The sequence below is a fragment of the Artemia franciscana genome, chromosome 5 (assembly GCF_032884065.1).
Source record: "Artemia franciscana chromosome 5, ASM3288406v1, whole genome shotgun sequence".
Taxonomy (NCBI): domain Eukaryota; kingdom Metazoa; phylum Arthropoda; class Branchiopoda; order Anostraca; family Artemiidae; genus Artemia; species Artemia franciscana.
Genome location: NC_088867.1, coordinates 15,462,658 through 15,485,755, shown reverse-complemented (window position 1 = coordinate 15,485,755; position 23,098 = coordinate 15,462,658). Strand labels below are relative to the sequence as shown.

The 23,098-nt window shown below is 32.4% G+C and overlaps 1 protein-coding gene across 3 annotated transcripts in view; it reads left to right on the top strand.

Moving 5' to 3' along the window:
• LOC136027015 (protein slit-like) overlaps positions 1-23,098 on the top strand; it is a 303,464-nt gene that overhangs the window by 186,938 nt on the left and 93,428 nt on the right. For all 3 annotated transcript variants that reach the window (XM_065703919.1, XM_065703918.1, XM_065703917.1), the window contains exon 13: positions 19,838-19,909. In XM_065703919.1, coding sequence (XP_065559991.1) covers positions 19,838-19,909 — 72 coding nt within the window. The remainder of the gene's footprint in view (positions 1-19,837; positions 19,910-23,098) is intronic.

Below are 23,098 nucleotides of genomic sequence, written 5' to 3'. Positions count from 1 at the left end.
ATGCAAGATCAAAAGTAGCTAACCCACCTAAAGGAAAATAGAAGACGTACCAAACGTAAAATGATTTTGATTGGGTACACACCAACGCAGTTGTGCGTTTCATCCTTATAACTACGCAGTATTTAATTTATTTATCATAAACAAGTTAAATACATTTTTTTTCTTCACGTACAAAACTAAATAACTTCTTCGAAACGAACTAAATAGCAAAGTTAAAACATACAATGAACATAATTTGTCCGAAATAAGAATTGGGCTGCCACCTATCAGCCGCGTTTCTTATGTCAGATTTTGACTCGTGCGGTACTGAAAGTATGTTAGTATGTTGTTACTGTTTTCTTATTCATTATTATATTTTTAATATACTGAAAGTATGGTAATGAAAGTATTTTAGAAGGCGAAAAATGCAGCCGGCTGATAGATCCGGCTTTAAATTTAAAAATGTAGTCAGTTATCGCGCTACTGAAAGTATTTTAGAAGGCGAAAAATGCAGCCGGCTGATAGATCCGACTAAATTTAAAAATGTAGTCAGTTATCGCGCTACTGAAAGTATTTTAGAAGGCGAAAAATACAGCCGGCTGATAGATCCGGCTTTAAATTTAAAAATGTAGTCAGTTATCGCGCTACTGAAAGTATTTTAGAAGGCGAAAAATGCAGCCGGCTGATAGCTGCGGCTTCAAATTTAAAAACTTAGTCAATTATTGCGCTACTGAAAGTATTTTATAAGGCGAAAAATGGAGTTGGCGAATAGCTCCGGCTTTAAATTTAAAAATGTAGTCAATTATCGACTGCCTTCATATTTTGGGTAATTTGTGTTTATTATTAGTTAAAATATTCGTTTTAAAATTCGTGTGAAAAAGTTTTTTTTAGTCTTATAGCATACGTAGCCATCCTTAAAAAAAGAAGCAGCAATCGTATTTTAAAATCACTTGGTTACTTGAAAATTCATAGCGATTGCGGCTGCCTCTTAAACAAGTAAACATATAAAGGAAGACATCTAAAGATTTAATATACGTCATCAATCGGTACAATAAGACCGATAACCATATAAGGTGTGTGAGAGTTAAACCTTTTTATGCAACAATTAAATTTTGTTTCAGGCTGATCATATGTCGCGTAAAACTAATTTATTTGACTGAAGTTCTCTCCTTAAGTTGACTTTTACTTACAATTACTATATAATTTTTGCATAAGCATTGATATCTCCAAGTTGTTCCTTCTTTTCATCAGTAGTAAGAAACTAAGAATCGTTTTGTTATCTTTGTGGAATATTTGTTCAATGACTCGTTCAGTGAGACTGTACATTCCTCCACTTGAATTCAATAATAGTTTCTTAGACTAACCTGTCTTTCCATTTAATTGAAAAAAAATACATAAATAAATAAATAACTGATAAAGCTTTTATCAATGAAAAAAAATTAGAATATATAACTACAAAATACATGAAAATGACATACGGATATGGAAAACATTCCATTTATAAATCGAATGAAAATATGTATGTCGCATAACAGTAAAACTTTTGATTAAGCCAGTGAAAAATTAGCTTAAAAAATTTCAGCTTCACGCCCAGAAACCTTGTTCAGCCAAAAAAAGGAAAACTAGATATTCAGCTAAAGAATAGAAGAAAATAAGATAAAGATATGAAAAACTCTATAGATAAAGAAAACAAAACAAAAAACCAGTAAGAAAAACCAAAAACTGAGGTATGTAAACAAACTCCGGTAAAAGCCTAGAATTGGTGCTATTGAGAAGGAATAAGAAAACAATTGTTACTTCGTAGTATGTAGAAAAATCTTAGCTAGCAAATCTTTAAAGTAATTCCTCCATCCCCCCCTCTAAGGTACAAGTATATAACCCAAATTTTATTTTCCCATAAATTCTGCCGTGTGTCACTCTTCTTTCAAACTTTATATCCATAAATTGAATCAATGCTTACAAAAAAAAAAAAAAAAAAAAAAAAAAAAAAAAAAAAAAAAAAAAAAAAAAAAAAAAAAAAAAAAAAAAAAAAAAAAAAAAAAAAAAAAAAACAGGTAAAATATACAATCTGGGCCATATTAGATAAAAAACAAGTTTTTTCAACTGAAAGTAAGAAGCAACATTAAAACTTAGAATTAACAGAAATTATTACGTATATGAGGGGGTTTTCCCTCTCGTCAATGCCTCGCTCTTTACGCTAAAGTTCGAATTTTGCTCCAATTCTTCTATAATGACCCCTGGATCACAAAGACCGTTTAATTAAAATAAATAGCTCTTTTGAAAGTACTGAAAACACTTTAGCGTCAACATCGAGGTATTGACGAGGGGACGAACCGTTTCATATACGTAATAATTTCTGTTCATTTTAAGTTTTAATGTTACTCCTTACTTTCAGTTGAAACAAATATATTTTATTTATTTATTTTTTTATTATTTTTTAAATAAGGCTGGGATATCCAGCGCCCCCTTCATAGAAATTATCTTCCCCCATGAAAAATTGCTCCGTGAATAGATCCCCACACGTAACCCAATCCAAGCCCCCCCCCACCCGAAGAAATCCCCTTTAAAACGTCTCTATACTGACACATAACAAATATTCAATGTAAACAATGGGCAAAGTTCATAACTTGCAGCCCTTTCCCCGGGGACTGTGGGGGATTAATTCGTCCTCAAAGACATATTTATAAGATACTAGCTGTTGGGGTGGCGCTTCGCGCCACCCCAACACCTAGTTGGTGGGGGCGCTTCGCGCCCCCCCCCCCCCAAGCCCCCCCGCGCGCGTAAGTCGTTACGCGCCATATTAGTTACGCGCCATTGTAGTTGTGTCCCTATGTCCCACCTGTGAATATATATATATATATATATATATATATATATATATATATATATATATATATATATATATATATATATATATATATATATATATATATATATATATATATATATATATATATATATATGTTTTTAACTACGTAAAACTTGCGAATATACAACATTCTTTGCTGTCCCATTGTCTGTGCATATAAATAGATTGTCAGGTTTACCGACTCTTGAACATGCAACATATAATGGTCCATGGGACGGCGTCCCCATTGTAGTTGTGTCCCTGTGTCCCGGTCGTCATTTATATTCCCTGTGTCCCGGTCGTCATTTGTATCCCGGTGTCCCGGTCTGTATATACATTCGTTTTTTAGTTTTGTTTTTCTCCTTTATTTTTTTCCTCTTTTCTTTTTTTTCTTTTTTAGTTTATTTAGATTTTTAGATTTTTTAGTTTTTTTATTAGTTTTTAGTTTTTTTGTAGTTTTTACCATTTTTTTTAGTTTTTTTAGTTTTTTTTTTTTTACTTATGTCCTGGTCGTCATTTATACTCCCTGTGTCCCGGTCGTCATTTGTGTCTCGGTGCTTTGTTGATTGCTAATGTATATTATATTTATATTTATATTTTTTATATTTATTAATATTTTTTTAGTTTTCTTTTTCTCTTATTTTTCAGTTTTTTCCTTTTTTTTAGTTTTTTCTTTTTTAGTTTTTAGTTTTTTTTTGTTTTTTACCTTTTTTTAGTTTTTTTAGTTTTTTTAGTTTTTTAGCTTTTTTAGTTTTTTTATTAGTTTTTAGTTTTTTTTAGTTTTTGCCTTTTTTTTAGTTTTTTCAGTTTCTTTTTTTAGTTTTTTTCTTTTTTAGTTTTTAGTTTTTATATTTTTAGTTTTTAGTTTTTACAGACAGACATAACCCACAAACAACTTATTTTTATATATATTTATTCATATTTTTTTAGTTTTCTTTTTCTCTTTTATTTTTCAGTTTTTTCCTTTTTTTTTAGTTTTTTTCTTTTTTAGTTTTTAGTTTTTTTTAGTTTTTTACCTTTTTTTAGTTTTTTTAGTTTTTTTTTAGTTTTTTAGCTTTTTTATTTTTTTTATTAGTTTTATTTTTTTTGTAGTTTTTGCCTTTTTTTATTTTTTCAGTTTTTTTTTTAGTTATTAGATTTTTACCTTTTTTTAGTTTTTTTCTAGTTTTTTAGCTTTTTTAGTTTTTTTTTTCTTTTTAGTTTTTTTTGTAGTTTTTACCTTTTTTAGTTTTTTTCTTCTTTTGTATTAGTGTGAAATAATTCAGAACTCATATGCGAACAAACATGACGTCACCTGATCCACAGATCCACACACAGACAACTTATTTTTATATATCTACTAGCTGTTGGGGTGGCGCTTCGCGCCACCCCAACACCTAGTTGGTGGGGCGCTTCGCGCCCCCCCAAGCCCCCCCGCGCGCGTAAGTCGTTACGCGCCATATTAGTTACGCGCCATTGTAGTTGTGTCCCTGTGTCCCACCTGTGAATAGAGATAGATATAAATATATGTTTTAAACTACGTAAAACATGCGAATATACAACATTCTTCGCTGTCCCATTGTCTGTGCATATAAATAGATTGTCAGGTTTACTGACTCTTGAACATGCAACATATAATTGTCCATGGGAAAAACAATCCGTATTCAGATCTATACCTCATTATTCTAATGATGTGTCCCTGTGTCCCGGTCGTCATTTATATTCCCTGTGTCCCGGTCGTCATTTGTGTCCCGGTGTCCCAGTTTGTAATTTCTCTTTGAGTGTCCCGGTCGTCATTTATATTCCCTGTTTCCCGGTGTCCCGGTCGTCATTTGTGTCCCGGTGTCCCGGTCTGTAATTTCTATTCGAACAATCCCTGTGTCCCGGTCGTCATTTATATATCCCGCCTGTGCCCCCGGTGTCCCCGTTGTAGTTGTGTCCCTGTGTCCCGGTCGTCATTTATATTCCCTGTGTCCCGGTCGTGATTTGTGTCCGGGTGTCCCAGTCTGTAATTTCTCTTTGAGGTTCCCGGTCGTCACTTATATTCCCTCTGTCTCGGTCGTCATTTGTGTCCCGGTCTGTAATTTCTCTTTGAGTGTTTTTTCTTTTTAGTTTTTTTTTAGTTTTTTACCTTTTTTCTTTTTTCAGTTTTCTTTTTCTTCTTTATTTTTCAGCGTCACTATGAAGTACATATCGACGAACCTTTGTTTTTTTAACTTAAATCTGGTAGGCATTGATGACCTTATCCAAGTCAAAATCCCAAACCCAATCATCATCGCTATCATTTTCAGTTTTGATATGTTTTGACTCTCGCTGTCCAGGTGGATTTTCATCTAACTGCGCGGTTTTGCGTTCAAATACCGTTAATGACGTCACCGTCAAAGCAAAAATGACGACAACTAATTTCATGACGTCAGCCGACACAGAAACATGACGTCACCTGATCCACACATCCACAGACAGACAACTTATTTTTATATATATAGATATATATAAAAATAAGTTGTCTGTCTGTCTGTGGATGGATCAGGTGACGTCACCTGAAAAAACTGGATCAGCTGACGTCAAAACTGAAAAAACTAAAAAAGGCAAAAACTACAAAAAAAACTAAAAACTAATAAAAAAAATAAAAAAGCTAAAAAACTAAAAAAACTAAAAAAAGGCAAAAACTACAAAAAAAAACTAAAAACTAATAAAAAAGCTAAAAAACTAAAAAAACTAAAAAAAGGCAAAAACTACAAAAAAAACTAAAAACTAATAAAAAAAATAAAAAAGCTAAAAAACTAAAAAAACTAAAAAAACTAAAAAAAAGGTAAAAAACGAAAAAAACTAAAAACTAAAAAAAACTAAAAAAAAAGGAAAAAACTGAAAAATAAGCTAAAATAAAGGTAAAAACCAATAAAAAACTAAAAAAAAAACTGAAAAAACTAAAAAAAGGCAAAAACTACAAAAAAAAACTAAAAACTAATAAAAAAAGCTAAAAAACTAAAAAAACTAAAAAAACTAAAAAAACTAAAAAAAGGTAAAAAACTAAAAAAAATAAAAAATAAAAAAAAAACTAAAAAAAAGGAAAAAACTGAAAAATAAGCTAAAATAAAGGTAAAAACCAATAAAAAACTAAAAAGAAAAAAAGGAAAAAACTAAAAAAAATTTTCATCTAAAAAACTAAAAAAAACTAAAAAAGGTAAAAACTAAAAGAACTAAAAAAGAAAAAAATAAATGACGAAACTCAAAGAGAAAGCGACCAGGACAAAAGGAATGTTCGATTAGCAATCAACAAAGCACCGGGACACAGGGAGTATAAATGACGACCAGGACATAAGTAAAAAAAAAAAACTATCTATATATATAAAAATAAGTTGTCTGTGGATCTGTGGATCGTGGATCAGGTGACGTCACCTGAAAAAACTGGATCAGGTGACGTCAAAACTGAAAAAACTAAAAAAAGGCAAAAACTACAAAAAAAACTAAAAACTAATAAAAAAAATAAAAAAGCTAAAAAACTAAAAAAACTAAAAAAAGGCAAAAACTACAAAAAAAACTAAAAACTAATAAAAAAGCTAAAAAACTAAAAAAACTAAAAAAAGGCAAAAACTACAAAAAAAACTAAAAACTAATAAAAAAATAAAAAAGCTAAAAAACTAAAAAAACTAAAAAAACTAAAAAAAGGTAAAAAACTAAAAAAACTAAAAACTAAAAAAAACTAAAAAAAGGAAAAAACTGAAAAATAAGCTAAAATAAAGGTAAAAACCAATAAAAAACTAAAAAAAAAACTGAAAAAACTAAAAAAAGGCAAAAACTACAAAAAAACTAAAAACTAATAAAAAAAGTAAAAAAGCTAAAAAACTAAAAAAACTAAAAAAACTAAAAAAACTAAAAAAAGGTAAAAAACTAAAAAAAATAAAAAATAAAAAAAAACTAAAAAAAAAGGAAAAAACTGAAAAATAAGCTAACATAAAGGTAAAAACCAATAAAAAACTAAAAGAAAAAAAGGAAAAAACTAAAAAAAATTTTCATCTAAAAAACTAAAAAAAACTAAAAAAGGTAAAAACTAAAAGAACTAAAAAAGAAAAAAATAAATGACGACACTCAAAGAGAAAGCGACCAGGACAAAAGGAATGTTCGATTAGCAATCAACAAAGCACCGGGACACAGGGAGTATAAATGACGACCAGGACATAAGTAAAAAAAAAAATTAACAAAACTAAAAAGAAGGTAAAAACTACAAAAAAACTAAAAAGAAAAAAAAACTAAAAACTAATAAAAAAACTAAAAAATCTAAAAATCTAAATAAACTAAAAAAGAAAAAAAAAGGAAAAAAATAAAGGAGAAAAACAAAACTAAAAAACGAATGTATATACAGACCGGTACACCGGGATACAAATGACGACCGGGACACAGGGAATATAAATGACGACAGGGACACAACTACAACGGGGACACCGGGGGAAACAGGGGGATATAAATGACGACCGGGACAAAAAAACTAAAAAGAAAAAAAAACTAAAAACTAATAAAAAAACTAAAAAATCTAAAAATCTAAATAAGCTAAAAAAGAAAAAAAAAGGAAAAAAATAAAGGAGAAAAACAAAACTAAAAAACGAATGTATATACAGACCGGGACACCGGGATACAAATGACGACCGGGACACAGGGAATATAAATGACGACCGGGACACAGGGACACAACTACAACGGGGACACCGGAGGAAACAGGGGGATGTAAATGACGACCGGGACACCGGGACAGGGAAGGGTCGATTAGCAATCACCATCAACAAAGCTCAAGGGCAATCATTAGAATCATGAGGTATAGATCTGAATACAGATTGTTTTCCCATGGACCATTATATGTTGCATGTTCAAGAGTCGGTAAACCTGACAATCTATTTATATGCAAAGACAATGGGACAGCAAAGAATGTTGTATATTCGCAAGTTTTACGTAGTTAAAACCATATATATATATATATATATATATATATATATATATATATATATATATATATATATATATATATATATATATATATATATATATATATATATATATATATATATATATATATATATATATATATATGTATATCTATCTATATTCACAGGTGGGACATAGGGACACAACTACAATGGCGCGTAACTATTATGGCGCGTAACGACTTACGCGCGCGGGGGGGCTTGGGGGGGGGGCGCGAAGCGCCCCCACCAACTAGGTGTTGGGGTGGCGCGAAGCGCCACCCCAACAGCTAGTATTTATATATATAGATACTGAACAAAATGACTATCTCAAAGTTTTTGTCCGGGGACTTTAGAAAAACGAGCGTGGGAGGGGGCCTAGTTGCCCTCCACTTTTTTGCTCACTAAAAAGGGCACTAGAACTTTTAATTTTCCTTCGAATGAGCACTCTCGCGAAATTCTAAAATACAAATTTCAGCATCTGTGCAGATGGGAGCTTGAAATCTGTACAGTAAGGTTCTCTGTTGCGCTAAATCTGGTGGTGTGATTTTTATTAAGATTCAATGACTTTTAGGGTGTGTCCCCCCTTTTTCCAAAATAAGGTAATTTTTCTCAGGCTTGTAACTTTCGATAGGTTGAGCTTTACTTGATGAGACTTATATACTTAAAATTAGCATAAAAACATGATCCTTTTGATCTATCAATTGGTATCAAAATTTGGTTTTTTAGAATTTCGGTTACTATTGAGCCGGGTCGCTCCTTACTTACAGTCCGTTACTACGATCTGTTTGATGTTTGCAAATTAGGGAGTGGGGGTGGATAGAGATAAAGTGCTGTAGAATTACTTTCAAAACTTTTAATTAGAGTTTTTTGCATATTATGAAGTAAGAATTGTTTTTTTTTATCATGTTTCCCCTTCAATGGCCTCAATTCTAGGCTTATATCCAAACTCTTATTATCTATTTTAATTCTTTGCTTGGGAGTTGTCGTTCCCTTAAGTAAGCCTGTTTAATAGATGTAACAGATAAAATGTTTATCTGTTTTTTCTTCTTGAATCACCTGCAGTAAATTGATATGTTTTTCTTTTGGTTGTAGTAAAGCCGAGATAGAGCTAGGGACTAATGTCCAGTAATTAATTGTGTATAAGGTTACAAATAGGAACAGGTCAAGTTTAATGAAGTGAGGTTCTGCTAGATGTATCATTCCCGTTTGTATATCGGTGATCTAAATTTGATCTTGTTCAAAATTTCTTTGTCTAATAGTCTAAATTCTAACATTTTTGCGGAGATTTTATATTTGACTAGGGAGATCTTATATCGTCATACACGGACCGTAGAGAAAATGAGGAGGGGGAAATCCCCTTATCCCTTCACTTGTCCAAATGGAAAAAATTACAAATGAAAATAATTACTTTTCATTGATACATTTATACTCTATAAATTAATTGTCTATTATTTTTTGCGACTGATCCCGTAATTCTTATACAATAATTAATTGCCTATATCTATATTATATCTCTTGCACATTTTCTAATAATGTAATCATTAATTAAATCAATGATAAACAAAGAAGGAAATTCTGGAAAAATGGCACCTTCTATTTGACATAAATTCTTTTATTTTAATCTTACGTTTTGTTATCAAGGACATTGCATGAGAAACGCATTACTCTAAACAACAACTTAGAGATTTTATCTAAATAAAGGAAGCTCAGTTGCATGCTCACCTGTTACCTTTTCCATTTTAGATTTATTTCTCAGGTTTCCTTTTTTTATTTCGTTGACTTATTTCCTTTCAAAAAATCGCTTGCAAAATATTTGTTTGTGTCATTTATCTATATTTTGTAGCTACTGGAGCTCGCGCTCATAATGCAAATTGTTAACTACTAATGGTTTGATGGGAAGGGGGAGGACTCTTTTTTTAACTATAAAGGTTATTTCTAGTAGCATTGGAAACTTGAAGAGTAGTATGCAAATTGTAATATGCATCACATTAATCTAAAATTATAAACTGGAAAAATTAAGTAGAAAATTACGTATTTCTAACAAAAAGTTGCTAAGTATACTGTTTTTTTTAACTTTATATTTTAAATATTTCGTCCTATTTCTTTTCACGATGTTACACTTTTTGACCCTTCCCAAAATATGGTTGAATTCAGGGTCGTATCCAGTGTTTTTTTTTTTGGGGGGGGGGGAGTCAATTTCTTAAACACATCGAACGTTTGTTTATATTCATTTTTGTTTCGTTTTTGTGAGTTGGACAAACATTTCAAGGGGGATCGAACCCCCACCCTCCCACCTGGATACGGCCTTGGTTGAACTATAAATAGCATATCTTTACATGTGATTAGCGTTTCATAGAACTTGACTCTGTCCCAAGCATTATTTAGGAAGATTTTGTGAAAAATGAATAATATATATGAAAATGAGTGTAAAGAGTGTTTTAAAAATCTCAAATTTTTTGAACTTCCATGGATAGGTCCTTCAGTCCCTTTACCGTTAGTTTTTTGTAAGCCAGACCTTTCCCATATTGTTCTCTAAGTATGGTCTACACCGTGGAGGCATTCCCAGCGAAGAGTGACAAGTATGGAAGCTACGATTAATTGACGATCTATCCGCCTATTCTTGACTGATCATTTTCCTACAAGATGAAAATCAGAACATCTTTCTTCACTGAGGGCAACGAAGTGAGTTCTTTCGTGACAATTTCTTGTGGAACTGTAATTAGTTTAGAATGGGCGGATAGATTTTGAATAAACTACAGTGTCCAAAGAGCAGTTTTAAAACAGCTACAGATGACTCTACTATGTAATTGAATATGACAGTTTTTTTTTTAACTGAAAGCAAGGAGAAACATTGAAACTTAAAACAAACTGAAATTATTCCGTGTAATAAGAGAAGGGCTGCCCCTACCTCAACCCTCGCTTTTTACGCTAAAGTCTTGAAGGTCTGTGAAAATACATCTAATTCAAATTAAACAGTCCACGTGCTTGAACAATCTCTCAAAGAATTGTGGATCCCCCCTCCGTATCCAGAATAATTTATATTATTTTAAGTTTTAGTTTTGCTTTTTATTTTCGGTTAAAAAAATATTTTTTTTTTATTTCTGACCGTCTTCAAATCATGCCAGGACATTTCCTCCCCATCCCCTTTATGTAAAATTTTCCCCTGGAAATTTACCATTGGAAACCCTCCTTCCCAGTGAAAATTCTCCCCGTAGAAAATAAAACCTAAAATTTCAAAATAAAATAACCAATAGTAAATACTACATATGAAATAATGGGCAAATTGCGTAACTTATAACCCTTCCCCTGGGGCTATGGGGGGTCTTTTCATCCCCAAAGGCATAGTTATTGGATCTTTCAACTATGTTGAATCGAGTGGTAATCTAAAAAATTTGATTAAATATCTGGACAAAAACGGAGCCTGGGAAAGAGACTAGTTGCACTCCGATCTTTTTGGTTACTTAAAGATGGCACTAGACCTCATTATTTCTGATCAAATGAGCCGTCTTTCGATTTTCTAGGATCACTCCTTCGAAACTAGCATCCCTGGAAAAATAAACACGCATCCCAGGTTTTTCTTTTGGCAAAAATGCAAAATTTCATATTTTTGTATAAAGAAGATTAAACTCTCTACATCAGGGTTCAATGGTATGCTGAATCTGATTGTGTGATTTTCATTAAGATTGCTTTACGTTTTAAGGTGTTTCCTCCTTTTTGGAAAATCGGGCAAATTTTCCCAGGCTCGTAACTTTTGATGGATAACATTAAACTTAATGAACTGTATATATTTCAAATCAGAATAAAAAAGACAATTCCTTTGATGTATCTATTTTTTCTAAGACTTCCGGTTACTATTCAGCCGAGTCACTCCTTACTTACAGTTCGTTACCATGAACTGTTTAATCATTGTGTTTCTTTTTTTCTAAATATTGTTCTTTCATAAAATCTTTAATGGTAATGAACGGCAAGTAACGGTAAAGTTTTGAGACTGCTAGTAGTTGACACTAATGTGTAGTAAGGAGTGTGAAGTAAGGAGCGACCCGGCTCAATAGCAACCGAAACTCTAAAAAATGGAATTCTGACACCAATAGTTACATCAAAAGAATTGCATTTTAATGCTGATTTTAAATATATAAGGTTCATCAAGGTTAGTCTTACCCATCAAAAGTTACGAGCCTGAGAAAATTTGCCTCATTTTAGAAAATAGGAGAAACACCCCCTAAAAGTCATACGATCTTAACGAAAATCACACCATCAGATTCAGCGTATCAGAGAACCTAAGTGTAGAAGTTTCAAGTCCCCATCTACAAAAATGCGGAATCTCGCATTTTTTGCCAGAAGACAAATCAGGGATGCGTGTTTATTTGTTTTTTTGTTTGTTTTTTTTCCCCAGGGGTGATTGTATCGACTCAGTGGTCCTAGAATGTCACGAAAGGGCTCATTATAACGGAAATTAACAGTTCTTTTGCCCTTTTTAAGCAACCAAAAAATTTAGAGGGCACCTAGGCCCCCTCCCACGCTCATTTTTTCCCCAAAGTCACCGGATCAAAATTCTGAGATATCCATTTTATTCACAAAGTCGAAAAACCTAATAACTATGTCTTTGGGGACGACTTACTACCCCGCAGTCCCCGTGGGAGGGGCTGCAAGCTACAAACTTTGACCTGTGTTTACATATAGTAATGGTTACTGGGAAGTGTACAGTCGTTTTCAGCGGGATTTTTTTGGTTTGGGGGGGAGATCTGAGGGAGGGGGGTTACGTGGGAGGATATTTCCATGGAGGAACTTCTCATGGGGGAAGAGACTTTCAATGGAGGGGGCGCAGGATTTTCTAGCATTATTTAAAAAAAAACAATGAAAAAATAAATATGAAAAGTCTTTTCCACTGAAAGTGAGAAGCAGCATTAAAACTTAAAACGAATAGAAATTATTACGCATATGAGGGGTTTACCTCATCGTAGTACCTCGCTTTTTACGCTATAGTATTTTTAGTAATTTCAACTATTTATTCTACGGCCTTTGTGATTCAGGGGTCATTCTTAAGGAATTGGGACAAAATTTAAGCTTTAATGTAAAGAGCGAGGTATCAACGAGGGGTGAGCCCCATCATATACGCAATAAAAACATACGAATATAGAAGTTCGCTACGTAATTTAATTCGTAAGTTACTTATATTTTTTACTTATGAAAATGTTCGTAAAAAATTATAAGTTATAGTTGCCTTTTTAAGTAATACAAAAATTGGAAGGCAACTAGGCCTCCTTTCTCGCTCCTTTTTTCTCAAAGTCTCCCGATTAAAACTATGAAAAAGCCATTTAGCTCAAAAAAATTAATATGCAAATTTCTTTTTAATTATTTATGTACTGAGAGCCAAGATCAAAACATGCATTAATTCAAAAACGTTCAGAAATTAAACAAAAAAAAAACAATTTTTTTAAGTGAAAGTAAGGAGCGACATTAAAACTTAAAACGAACAGAAATTACTCCGTATTTGAAAGGGGCTTTTCCTCCTCAACGCCCCACTTTTTACGCTAAAGTTTGACTCTTTCTCTTAACTCTACTTCTTAAAACAGTAAAAAACTTTAGAGTAAAGAGCGGGGTGTTGAGGAGGAAAAGCCCCTTTCATGTACGGAGTAATATCTGTTCGTTTTAAGTTTTAATGTCGCTCCTTACTTTCACTTAAAAAAAATGTTTTTTTTGTTTAATTGCTGATAAGACCGTATTCCCTGATTCTGCCTCTGCATCATCTGCTTAGATTTTGGTTCCTGGCTTAATCAAAAGGCTCTGGTTATAGATCTCAGTGATATCAGCCATAAATACCAAGAGCAATGAAATTGGGACTTGATTGTTTGAAATGGTTAAGTGGAAAGTTACATAACCATCTTGTCAAGCTTAAAAAAATTGGGAGTTCAGTTTTTAATGAAAAAGACCGGATGAAGTTATTTTGGTAGAACATCAAATTTGAAAGGAAGAAACGCGGGTGAAAAAATCAGTAAAAACAATTTAGAAATATATGGCACTAAGCAGCTGAAGTAGGAGTAGGCTACCTTTCCTTTGAAGTTGTAAGCTGTTTTCGAGACTAAAAAGATTGCTAATGTTTGAGTGATTTTGACCGAAAAGCCTTGCCAAATTTAACTACGTTGTTTTACTGATTTATATTCTGGGTTGACGTGGCAACACGGACAAAATTTTGTAATTAGCTAAAAACCTCATAATTTTGAAAACAGTCAAAAGAAAAATTCTTAGAAAAGTGAGGTTTTAGGTATAAATAGACCTCTGATGAGCCCAGCTAGCACAAAATGTTTTTATTTTGATGTCCTTGATACTTTAAGTGCTGATATTTCTATTGTTTTGCCCGATAGAACATCAAACACAGGGCTTTAAGGATATTCTCGCCTAAGTTTCAAAGACCAGAAAGTGAAGATCGATTTTTGGAAAAAGCTACATGAGAAGTAATATCAAAAATTGAGATTTTCTTATGAAATTGTTTTCTTTCAAAAGAAAACCCTATTTTCAAGAAATCAAAAAACAATGGCAAAATTACGACCATTTTTTTTATTTATTTAATTACTTCAGGTTCAAGGTGAAACCTGACTGCGAAATTTTGCAAGAACTTACCTTTGGTCTTAATTCTATCTGATCCACCCATTTTCGACCAATCATAGTCTCACAAGGAAATGTCACCAAAGAGAACACACCGCTGCCACCAGTGATGAAAGATCTACAGATATTTTGTCTTGCTCTACGCTCTATGTAGTCATGCTTATTGATTAACTGGGGTATGGAAATAGGACAGGGATTTGATGGAGAACCTTTAGGAACAATTCAATCAAATATGATGGTTGGAAGACAATAGAGCAATCATCACTTGGGTTATTGACTGATTTAAGCTGTATGTTTATCGACTGTACATGAATTTTAAATCCAAACTAATGAAGATATCAATGTTACAATGGATTTGAGAATCTCATCTTGTTATAAACATTTCATATGCTTGATAAAAGTACCAAAAATTGCAATTTTTGATTCTAAAATAGAGTATCTTCATGATTTTTCGTAATAATATTTGCTCTTTCCCGCATTTTCTGTGTAGTCTATTCGTTAGGCTATAGCGTATTAAAATTTTGTTCGACCATTTTTATTACTGTTGCTGCCATTAAAAACATTTGAATTACGGTAAAGAGAGTAGATATTCAACTGCTTTTTTCGCAGGCACGTAGCCTACGTAGAAATTCGTTTTAGAGGACGCACATTTTCTGACAAAAAATTCAAGGAAAAAACGGGAGAATTGTGTGAAAAATGGAAAACAAGCAAAAATTGTAAAAGTTCGTTAAATTCGTAATAGTTTCTTTGCTGAAAACAATTCATTACATCACTTAGCGTGGGCTACTTTTACGAATAGATTTATTGTTTAGAGTTCAGAAACAATATCTACTCATTATTTTCGAAATGAAAATGAATTTTAGAAAGTATTCGAAAACGTCTCATAAATAAGTAAAAAAGTTCTTCACAAAAACAAAAATATTAACGCTTAAAAGGTTGTAATTGCTTGCTGTTGTTTTCTAAGTACAAAGTCCTAATATGTTAGTAGCGAGTTTGTAAAATGACACCAATTGTGGCAAGTTAATATAGTGTTCCGAACATAATAACATGACTTTTCTGCCCCAAATAGTTCATAGGTGTTTTTTCTTTTAAAGATTAGGTTACTGGATCTACCGAATAGGCTCGTAAACAAGATTTTCTTTTCTGGTAAAGGGGGAACGACACGAAAACATGTAAAATTTGGATGATTATTCGAAAATGTGCAAGAAATTGCCAAAAAAACTGAAAAAATTGGAGACTAAGGGCGTTGAAGTGTTAGCCCAAAGGCCCCTTGCATGCAAAACGGATACAACGCTATTGATTTATTTTTTAACTTCGTAAAATATTAATGAACAGTGAAGTGATGCGCATCGTTGATGCATCCCATCAGTGATGCGCGAGGGGTTTCAGGCCCAGCTCTCCTAGATCTCGATATTTTTAGCTTGTTCTCGAATTTTCTGTAAAATTTCATAAACATCAGAAAAAAGTTAAAAAAAAACCGCAAAAACAGCCAAAAATTGTATTCTTAAATGTATTCTGGAATACCTTCTTTCGCAGCTGAGCTGTAACTTTATGTTCAATGTGAGATTAAACTTCTCAACAAAGCTTACTCTTAGTTTTCACTTAATATATGAAAAATTACGGCAAAGTTTTGAAATTTAAAAGTCCTTTTCCCTGGTTCACTCCAAAGGAGCTCAATCAGCTTAGAGCATCGTGTGAATTGGACTTTACTTAATTAATGCAAAGTGATTAAGGTGTATGAAAGGAAATCCTGACTATTGAAATTCGTACTTCCAGAAAGCTTCGCGGGCTTTGTGCTTTCAATTTAATATCTTAGGAATTAGCATACTTCCCTGTTTGTTTTGTCTATTATCGGAGCAGAGAAAATGACAGGTATTAATTGAAGCAACAGTCAGAAGCCTCTTTGTTCTGTTAGTTTCATGTTAACAAATAGATTAAGGGCCGTCAAAAACTTTCCTGGAGAAGGGAGCGAAACCAAAAGGCTTTTACAATTGGTATAAGGTTTCAAACTAATCTTTGCCGAAGTGATATGGATCAAACAATTCGTAGTAACGAACTGTAGTAAGGAGCGACCCGGCTCAATAGTAAACGAAACTCTAAAAAAACGGAATTTTGATGCTAAAATATACATCAAAAGAATCAGATTTTCATGCTGATTTTAAATATATAAGTTTCATCAAATTTAGTCTTTGTCATCAAAAGTTACGAGCCTGAAAAAATTTGCCTTATTTTAGAAAATAGAGGAAAACACCCCCTAAAAGTCACAGAATCTTAACGAAAATCACACCATCGCATTCGGCGTATCAGAGAACCCTATAGCAAAATTTCAAAGCTCCTATCTACAAAAATGTGGAATTTCGTATTTTTTTGCCTGAAGACAAATCACGGGTGCGTGTTTATTTGTTTGTTTGTTTTTGTTTTTTTTTCCAGGGGTCATCGTATCGACCAAGTGGTCCTAGAACGTCGCAAGAGGGCTCATTCTAACGGAAATGAAAAGTTCTAGTGCCCTTTTTAAGTGACCAAAAAAATTGGAGGGCACCTACGCCCCCTCCCACGCTCATTTTTTCTCCAAAGTCAACAGATCAAAATTTTGAGATAGCCATTTTGTTCCGCATAGTCAAAAACCATAATAACTATGTCTTTGGGAATGATGTACTCCCCCTCAGTCCCTGGGGGAGGGGCTGCAAGTCACAAACTTCGACCAGTGTTTACATATAATAATGGTTATTGGCAAGTGTACAGTCGTTTTCAGGGGATTTTTTTTTTTAGTTTTGGGGGTGGGGTTGAGGGTAGGGGGCTATGTGGGAGGATCTTTCCTTGGAGAAATATGTCATGAGGGAACAGAAATTCAATGAAAAGGGTGCAGAATTTTCTAAAATTACTATAAAAAAAAACAATGAAAAAATAAACATGGAAAAGTTTTTTTCAATTGAAAGTAAAGAGTAGCATTGAAACTTAAAACGAACAGAGATTATTACGCATATGAGGGGTTATAAAAATACTTTAGCATAAAGAGTGGGGTATTTAGGAGGAGATAAATACCTCGCTCTTTATGTATTTTTAGTAATTTCAACTATTTATTCTACGGCCTTTCTGATTCAGGGGTCATTCTTAAAGTATTGGGACAAGACTTACGATTTATGTATTAACGAGGGTACAAACCCCCTCATATACATAATAAAAATTAAAGAATATAAAAGTTTGTTACGTAAGTTAATTCTTAAGTTACGTATATTTTTTACTAATAAAAAAATTCGTTAAAAATTAAAATTTATAGTTGCCTTTTTATGTAACCGAAAAAAATTGCATGGCAACTAGGCCTCCTTCCCCATCCCTTGTTTCTCAAAATTGTCTGATCAAAACTAAGAGAAAGCCATTTAGCCAAAAAAGGAATTAATATGCAAATTTCATTTTAATAATTTATGTGTGGAGAGCCAAAATCAAACATGCATTAATTCAAAAACGTTCAGAAATTACATAAAAAAAAACTAGTTTTTTTAACTGAAAGTAAGGAGCGACATTAAAACTTAAAACGAACAGAAATTACTCCGTATATGCAATGGGTTGTCCCCTCCACAATCCCTCGCTCATTACGCTAAGTTTTTTCTCTTTGCCACAATTCTGATTTTTAAAACAATTAAAAGCTTTAGCATAAAGAGCGAGGGATTGCGAAGGGGACAACCCGTTTCATGTATGGAGTAATTTCTGTTCGTTTCAAGTTTTAATGTCGCTCCTTACTTTCAGTTAAAAAAACTAGTTTTTTTTATGTAATACTATAAGAATTGATGAGAAAGTGCAATTCACCGGTATAAGGGTAACTGGAACTACTGTTTGAATGAGAAATGCTATAGTCTATAATTGTAGGATAATATATGTAGTTTAAAACCGTCAGGGAACTTTTGGGATTGAAAATGGCCCCAGTAAGTAATGCGATGCTTTGGCCACCACGCTGAGCAGTTGGGTTCTTGTTAAATATCTCGACTCCACCCAAGAAGTGAAGTTAGGTTAATCTTCATGAAATATACCAAAATATAATGAAAATACAATACCTTAGAAACAAAATTACGGAAACTACAGAAGAAAATTGTGGAAAGCAGGCCACACAGAACACATTTTGTTAAATACCTAACTTAACCTAGTCTAATCACCTTTTTTTAGTAAATATTTAATAAGAAATACCTACATCGTTGTTTTTTTTCAATCAGACTAAGCTAATTATAACCTACTGCCGACAGACAACCTGTTTTTTTCTTCAGATTTTACAGATCAAAATTCTTGAGTTGGATCAGGATATTTAACAAGTACCAGCAGTTGGGTTTGAGTGGGGGGTGTACTTAGGAAGTGGGTGAGTGGGGGGGGGCTCATTGGCACCCTTCCTGCCGAGGGGCAAACTCCCGCGCTACTTCTTGCTTTTCGCTACCTTTTCTTGGCTGGATACCTTCTGTTTAGTCTTAGACACGAAGTGCAATAACAGATTTTTCCAAGATACAAAAAGAATAAAAAGACACGTCGTTAAATAATTTTGCGATTCCTTAAACTTTGATTCAAACTCAATTACAAACATATTTCTAAAATATCAAATATTTCAGATACGGAATATTTTTATTCCCATTTTTCAATGCTAATATTTTGTAAAATAATCCATCTGCTATATATAAGTGATTGTATCTGAAAGTTATGAGATACTGATTTGAAACGGTAGTACCAGTTTCTCTGGAGGGTGGAGATCGGATAAATTAGTGGGTTTCTGGGTGTTCACAAGAGAGTATATGTTTTTTTTCGCTTTTTAACTAAAGGTAAGTAGCTTTATCTCGTTGCAGAGATTGTATGCGGTCAATAGGCTTCATTAAAATGTGAATTCATTAAGATGTGGTTTCATTAAGGTTTGTCGTACCAAAAAGTTTTTAATTTTTTTTTTTTTTTTATCAAATAGAAGTTATGTCTTACCAATACCCTGCTTTGTCTTAGGGCTGTAGGATCGAGTCGTGACTTACAAGAAACTTTTTTTGGGATGGAGAGAGTAATGGGACTTCTACAAAACAGTATGTATCACAGCTTTTCTTTGTCGTCCGACACGCCTTTTGGCTAGTTGAATTATAATTATAATATTTCAAACAAGTATAATTTTTGTAATTATGATATTTCAAACAAATATAATTTTTCAAACACAAAATTATTCAATACAAAAGTTCCATTAACATTGTTCTCCCTAAAACTCAATCGGCTTTCGTATAACTATGAAGATTAAGTTGAGTATTTTCAAAAACTTTCTAGAAGGTTTTTTCAAAATTTGTTTTTTTAAGTTTTCCAAAAACTTCTCCAAAACTCCAATTTAAGTATGATTGAGAAAATTCTGACCAATTTAAAAGTTCTGGAAATACCAAAGGATTTTTTCTATACAATATTTCCGAGGTATTAGTATCGATTGGTATATAAAACGCGAAAATTTTCACGCTAATATCTCTTCCAGGTCCTTGTACGATAACAATATCCAGACTTTAAGTAATGGAACCTTTGATACGCTTGAAAGTATCCAGACCTTGTAAGTATGATTTCATATTTTGAATTCCTACCATTTCGTTCTTTCTAGTTTTACTAGATGGCGCGCATATACGTCTTTTTGGAGATTTTTTTGAGGTGACTGAGCATTGAGTTCACTAATTAAGTCATTTTCTAAGCAATTTTTTACATTATACTTTTAGCGCGATAGTACTAAAAAATTCGTGCTTTTTAGTATCTGGTAATACTTCAAATTAACTATTAGCATTTGGGCTTTCTTAAATACAGTCCACGTTTCTTACTGCATACTGCATTCAATTGAAATGACAAGCAATAAATAATTTAAATTTAACGCACTTATTATCACTTGAGGAATAGTCTAATTAGCTTTTCGCAAATAAGCCTTTTTTATACTTAAAAGAGTACATACAATGGGCTTTTGGCTAATAAAATTGAATTCTTCTCCATGTTTCTTTTTTCGGCTAATGTAAAATATAGTAGGAATTATCTAGGCCGATCTCTATAAGAACTTATTTGGACTTAATTAATATTAAAGTACTGCCAAGCATGATTGAAATGCCAAGCGTGATGGAAAAAATTAAGTATAACAGATTCCGTTAAGCACATTGATATACAGTAAAATAAGGAAATTTAAGTTATTGAAATCGTTTTGTGGCACCATAGATGAATAAGATTAATTGCGATAAGCCATGAGAAGCTCGCTCGTTTTTTTTTGTGTCATCACTTATGGCGCCAGACCTCTAAAAAATTAAACCTTAACGTGTCACTGGTCAATGTTTTTGTTTTAATTTTGCTAGGACAAAATTTTGATCTCTGTCTCCCTCACTTTGTTTCCAATATTTCTTTTTTGAAATTAATATCACTGATATTCTTTTTTTCCTTCATAATTAATGCGCATATTGTATATATATATATATATATATATATATATATATATATATATATATATATATATATATATATATATATATATATATATATATATATATATATATATATATATATATATATATATATATATATATATATATATATATATATATTTCTGTATTTATCCAATGAAGAAAGATAATTATTTGAACATTTTAATTTAATTTGTTCATTTAGCCCCGTTTATGTTATAGCCATGGTATTCATATTGCTTCGTATTGAATATTGTATATTTGTGGTACATGACGTAGTATATGATGGCACCCTGAAACCATATTTGCTGCACAAATTATTGCACAAATTGCGCTGCACTATTACACTCCACAAATATGTTGATACCTCAGAATAAACAAATAATGAACTAAGCAACGAATCCACGTGTATAGCATAATGGTATCGTTGACAGGACTTTCCTTCTGTGAATGCAATATCAACACTTGACATGGTATGCATTTGGTGTCCCTTCTTCTCTCCTCAATGGCGCCGAAGCCAATGTAGCTGTTGCCACGTCTAAAGAGCTAACCATAAATTTATACAAGATTTTTTTAAACCACTCTACCTTCTCATTTATAATTGCAATCAAACAAAAATAACTGCTTAGTCTTCTAATTAAGACAGTGGACTAAAAAAAAAAAAAAATTACAGTCTTAGCTATGAGTTTTGCCAGTTATTATTTTTTCATTTCTTTAATTGTTAATTTTATTAGCAGTTAGTAACCGTTTTAAGTAATATGACTTGAACAACACAGACAGGCGTTAAAGTGCACTCTAATCTCTAATATTTTTACTTAAAGGGCTGGTGGGGGATACCCGATCAGTTAGGCTCAAGCAGCGTGAGAGCAGGTACGGCTGATTGGCATGGGAAGTCTAGCGTTTCAACAATAATTGATTTTACGTTAACTTTTAACTTTTTTTTATTATTTTTGGTTTGTTTTGTATTTAATCTTTTAACTACTTTCAATAGTATCTAACTCATTAAATTTTTTTCTTATTCCACATTATTCTATTATTTATAACGCAAATTTGGCAAGTTTGCTTGTGATAATCGTTTCTAAACTAAAATCTAATCTCCTTCTAAACATAAAGGTTCTGAGGAACCAAACCAGGTAGCCACTAGGTAGCCACACTGCAGCAGCATCAAGAATAAGACGACCAAGGTCATTGGTGACATTGACTCTTGACTCTACCTTGACCTTGACTCCACAACTTTGAAAACCTGACAGTACTAACACCTTGTCAGATTTTGTTTTCTAGCCTTGCATCATTTTGGAAATTTTGTATTTTTTCTAGGCTTCGCCTCACTTTTCATGTAAAATCTGAAGGTTTTAACTTCGGATAATCAATTTAATAGCTAACAATATTAATTGTGTACCTTATCCAGGTACTTCCTCACTTCATGCGTTCAGAATGCCAGCACACTTTTTCTTTTAAACTTCTCCGTCCTACCTCCTTTTTTTGCTATATGGATTAATATTCCAGGATTTTCTCTTTTTCAAGTTTTTTTGGGCTTTTGATGCCACGATATAAAAACAAATTTATGACCCCTTTGAAATTCCTGTCATTCAGATTCTCGCACGATAGATTATGTGCCACGCTCTACAGAAACCACTTTCCATTATCCTTCTTTAGTATTCGCTTAACTATGTTACATCTACGAAAATTATGTTTTTGCCTATAATTTTTATATCATCGCCATAAAACTCGCCCGTCATCATTATTTGCAATAATGTTTATAAAAACATTTTTGACAATGGCAAAAGAATTTTAACTGCCTCACCAGACACAATTGATCCAGCAACCGAATATTCATAATGTGTTCAGGGTTGTAAATCTAAAAAAACCTATTTTAATCCCCGTAAAACCCTATAGGGTTTGTTTTATGTGCGTGCCCTTGTTTTTTTTTTATCGTTGAATTGCAATTTTATTGTGTTTGATTCTGTTGATACGGTTTCATTGTTCACCTTAGTGTGCGGAATGTTTGACTTCTCTTCTAAGGTGATATATGTCTTTTAAAGAGCGTTAATAACGATTTAGTGACATGTTCGCTAAATTTAGGTTTAAGCAAACTCTGAGCTCGCATTCCAAATGATGTAATTTGAATTTCTTCTCGTCAGTTGAATACTATGTATTTGTCTTAGTTTTTTAAATGCTTATTTTTATTTATATATATCCTGCAAATGAAAATTGAAAATTATTCTCTGGAGTAGTGAAAAATAGAAAACAAAAAATTAACGTAACAATATCATTACCGACATATATTACACAACACACACCATCAAGTG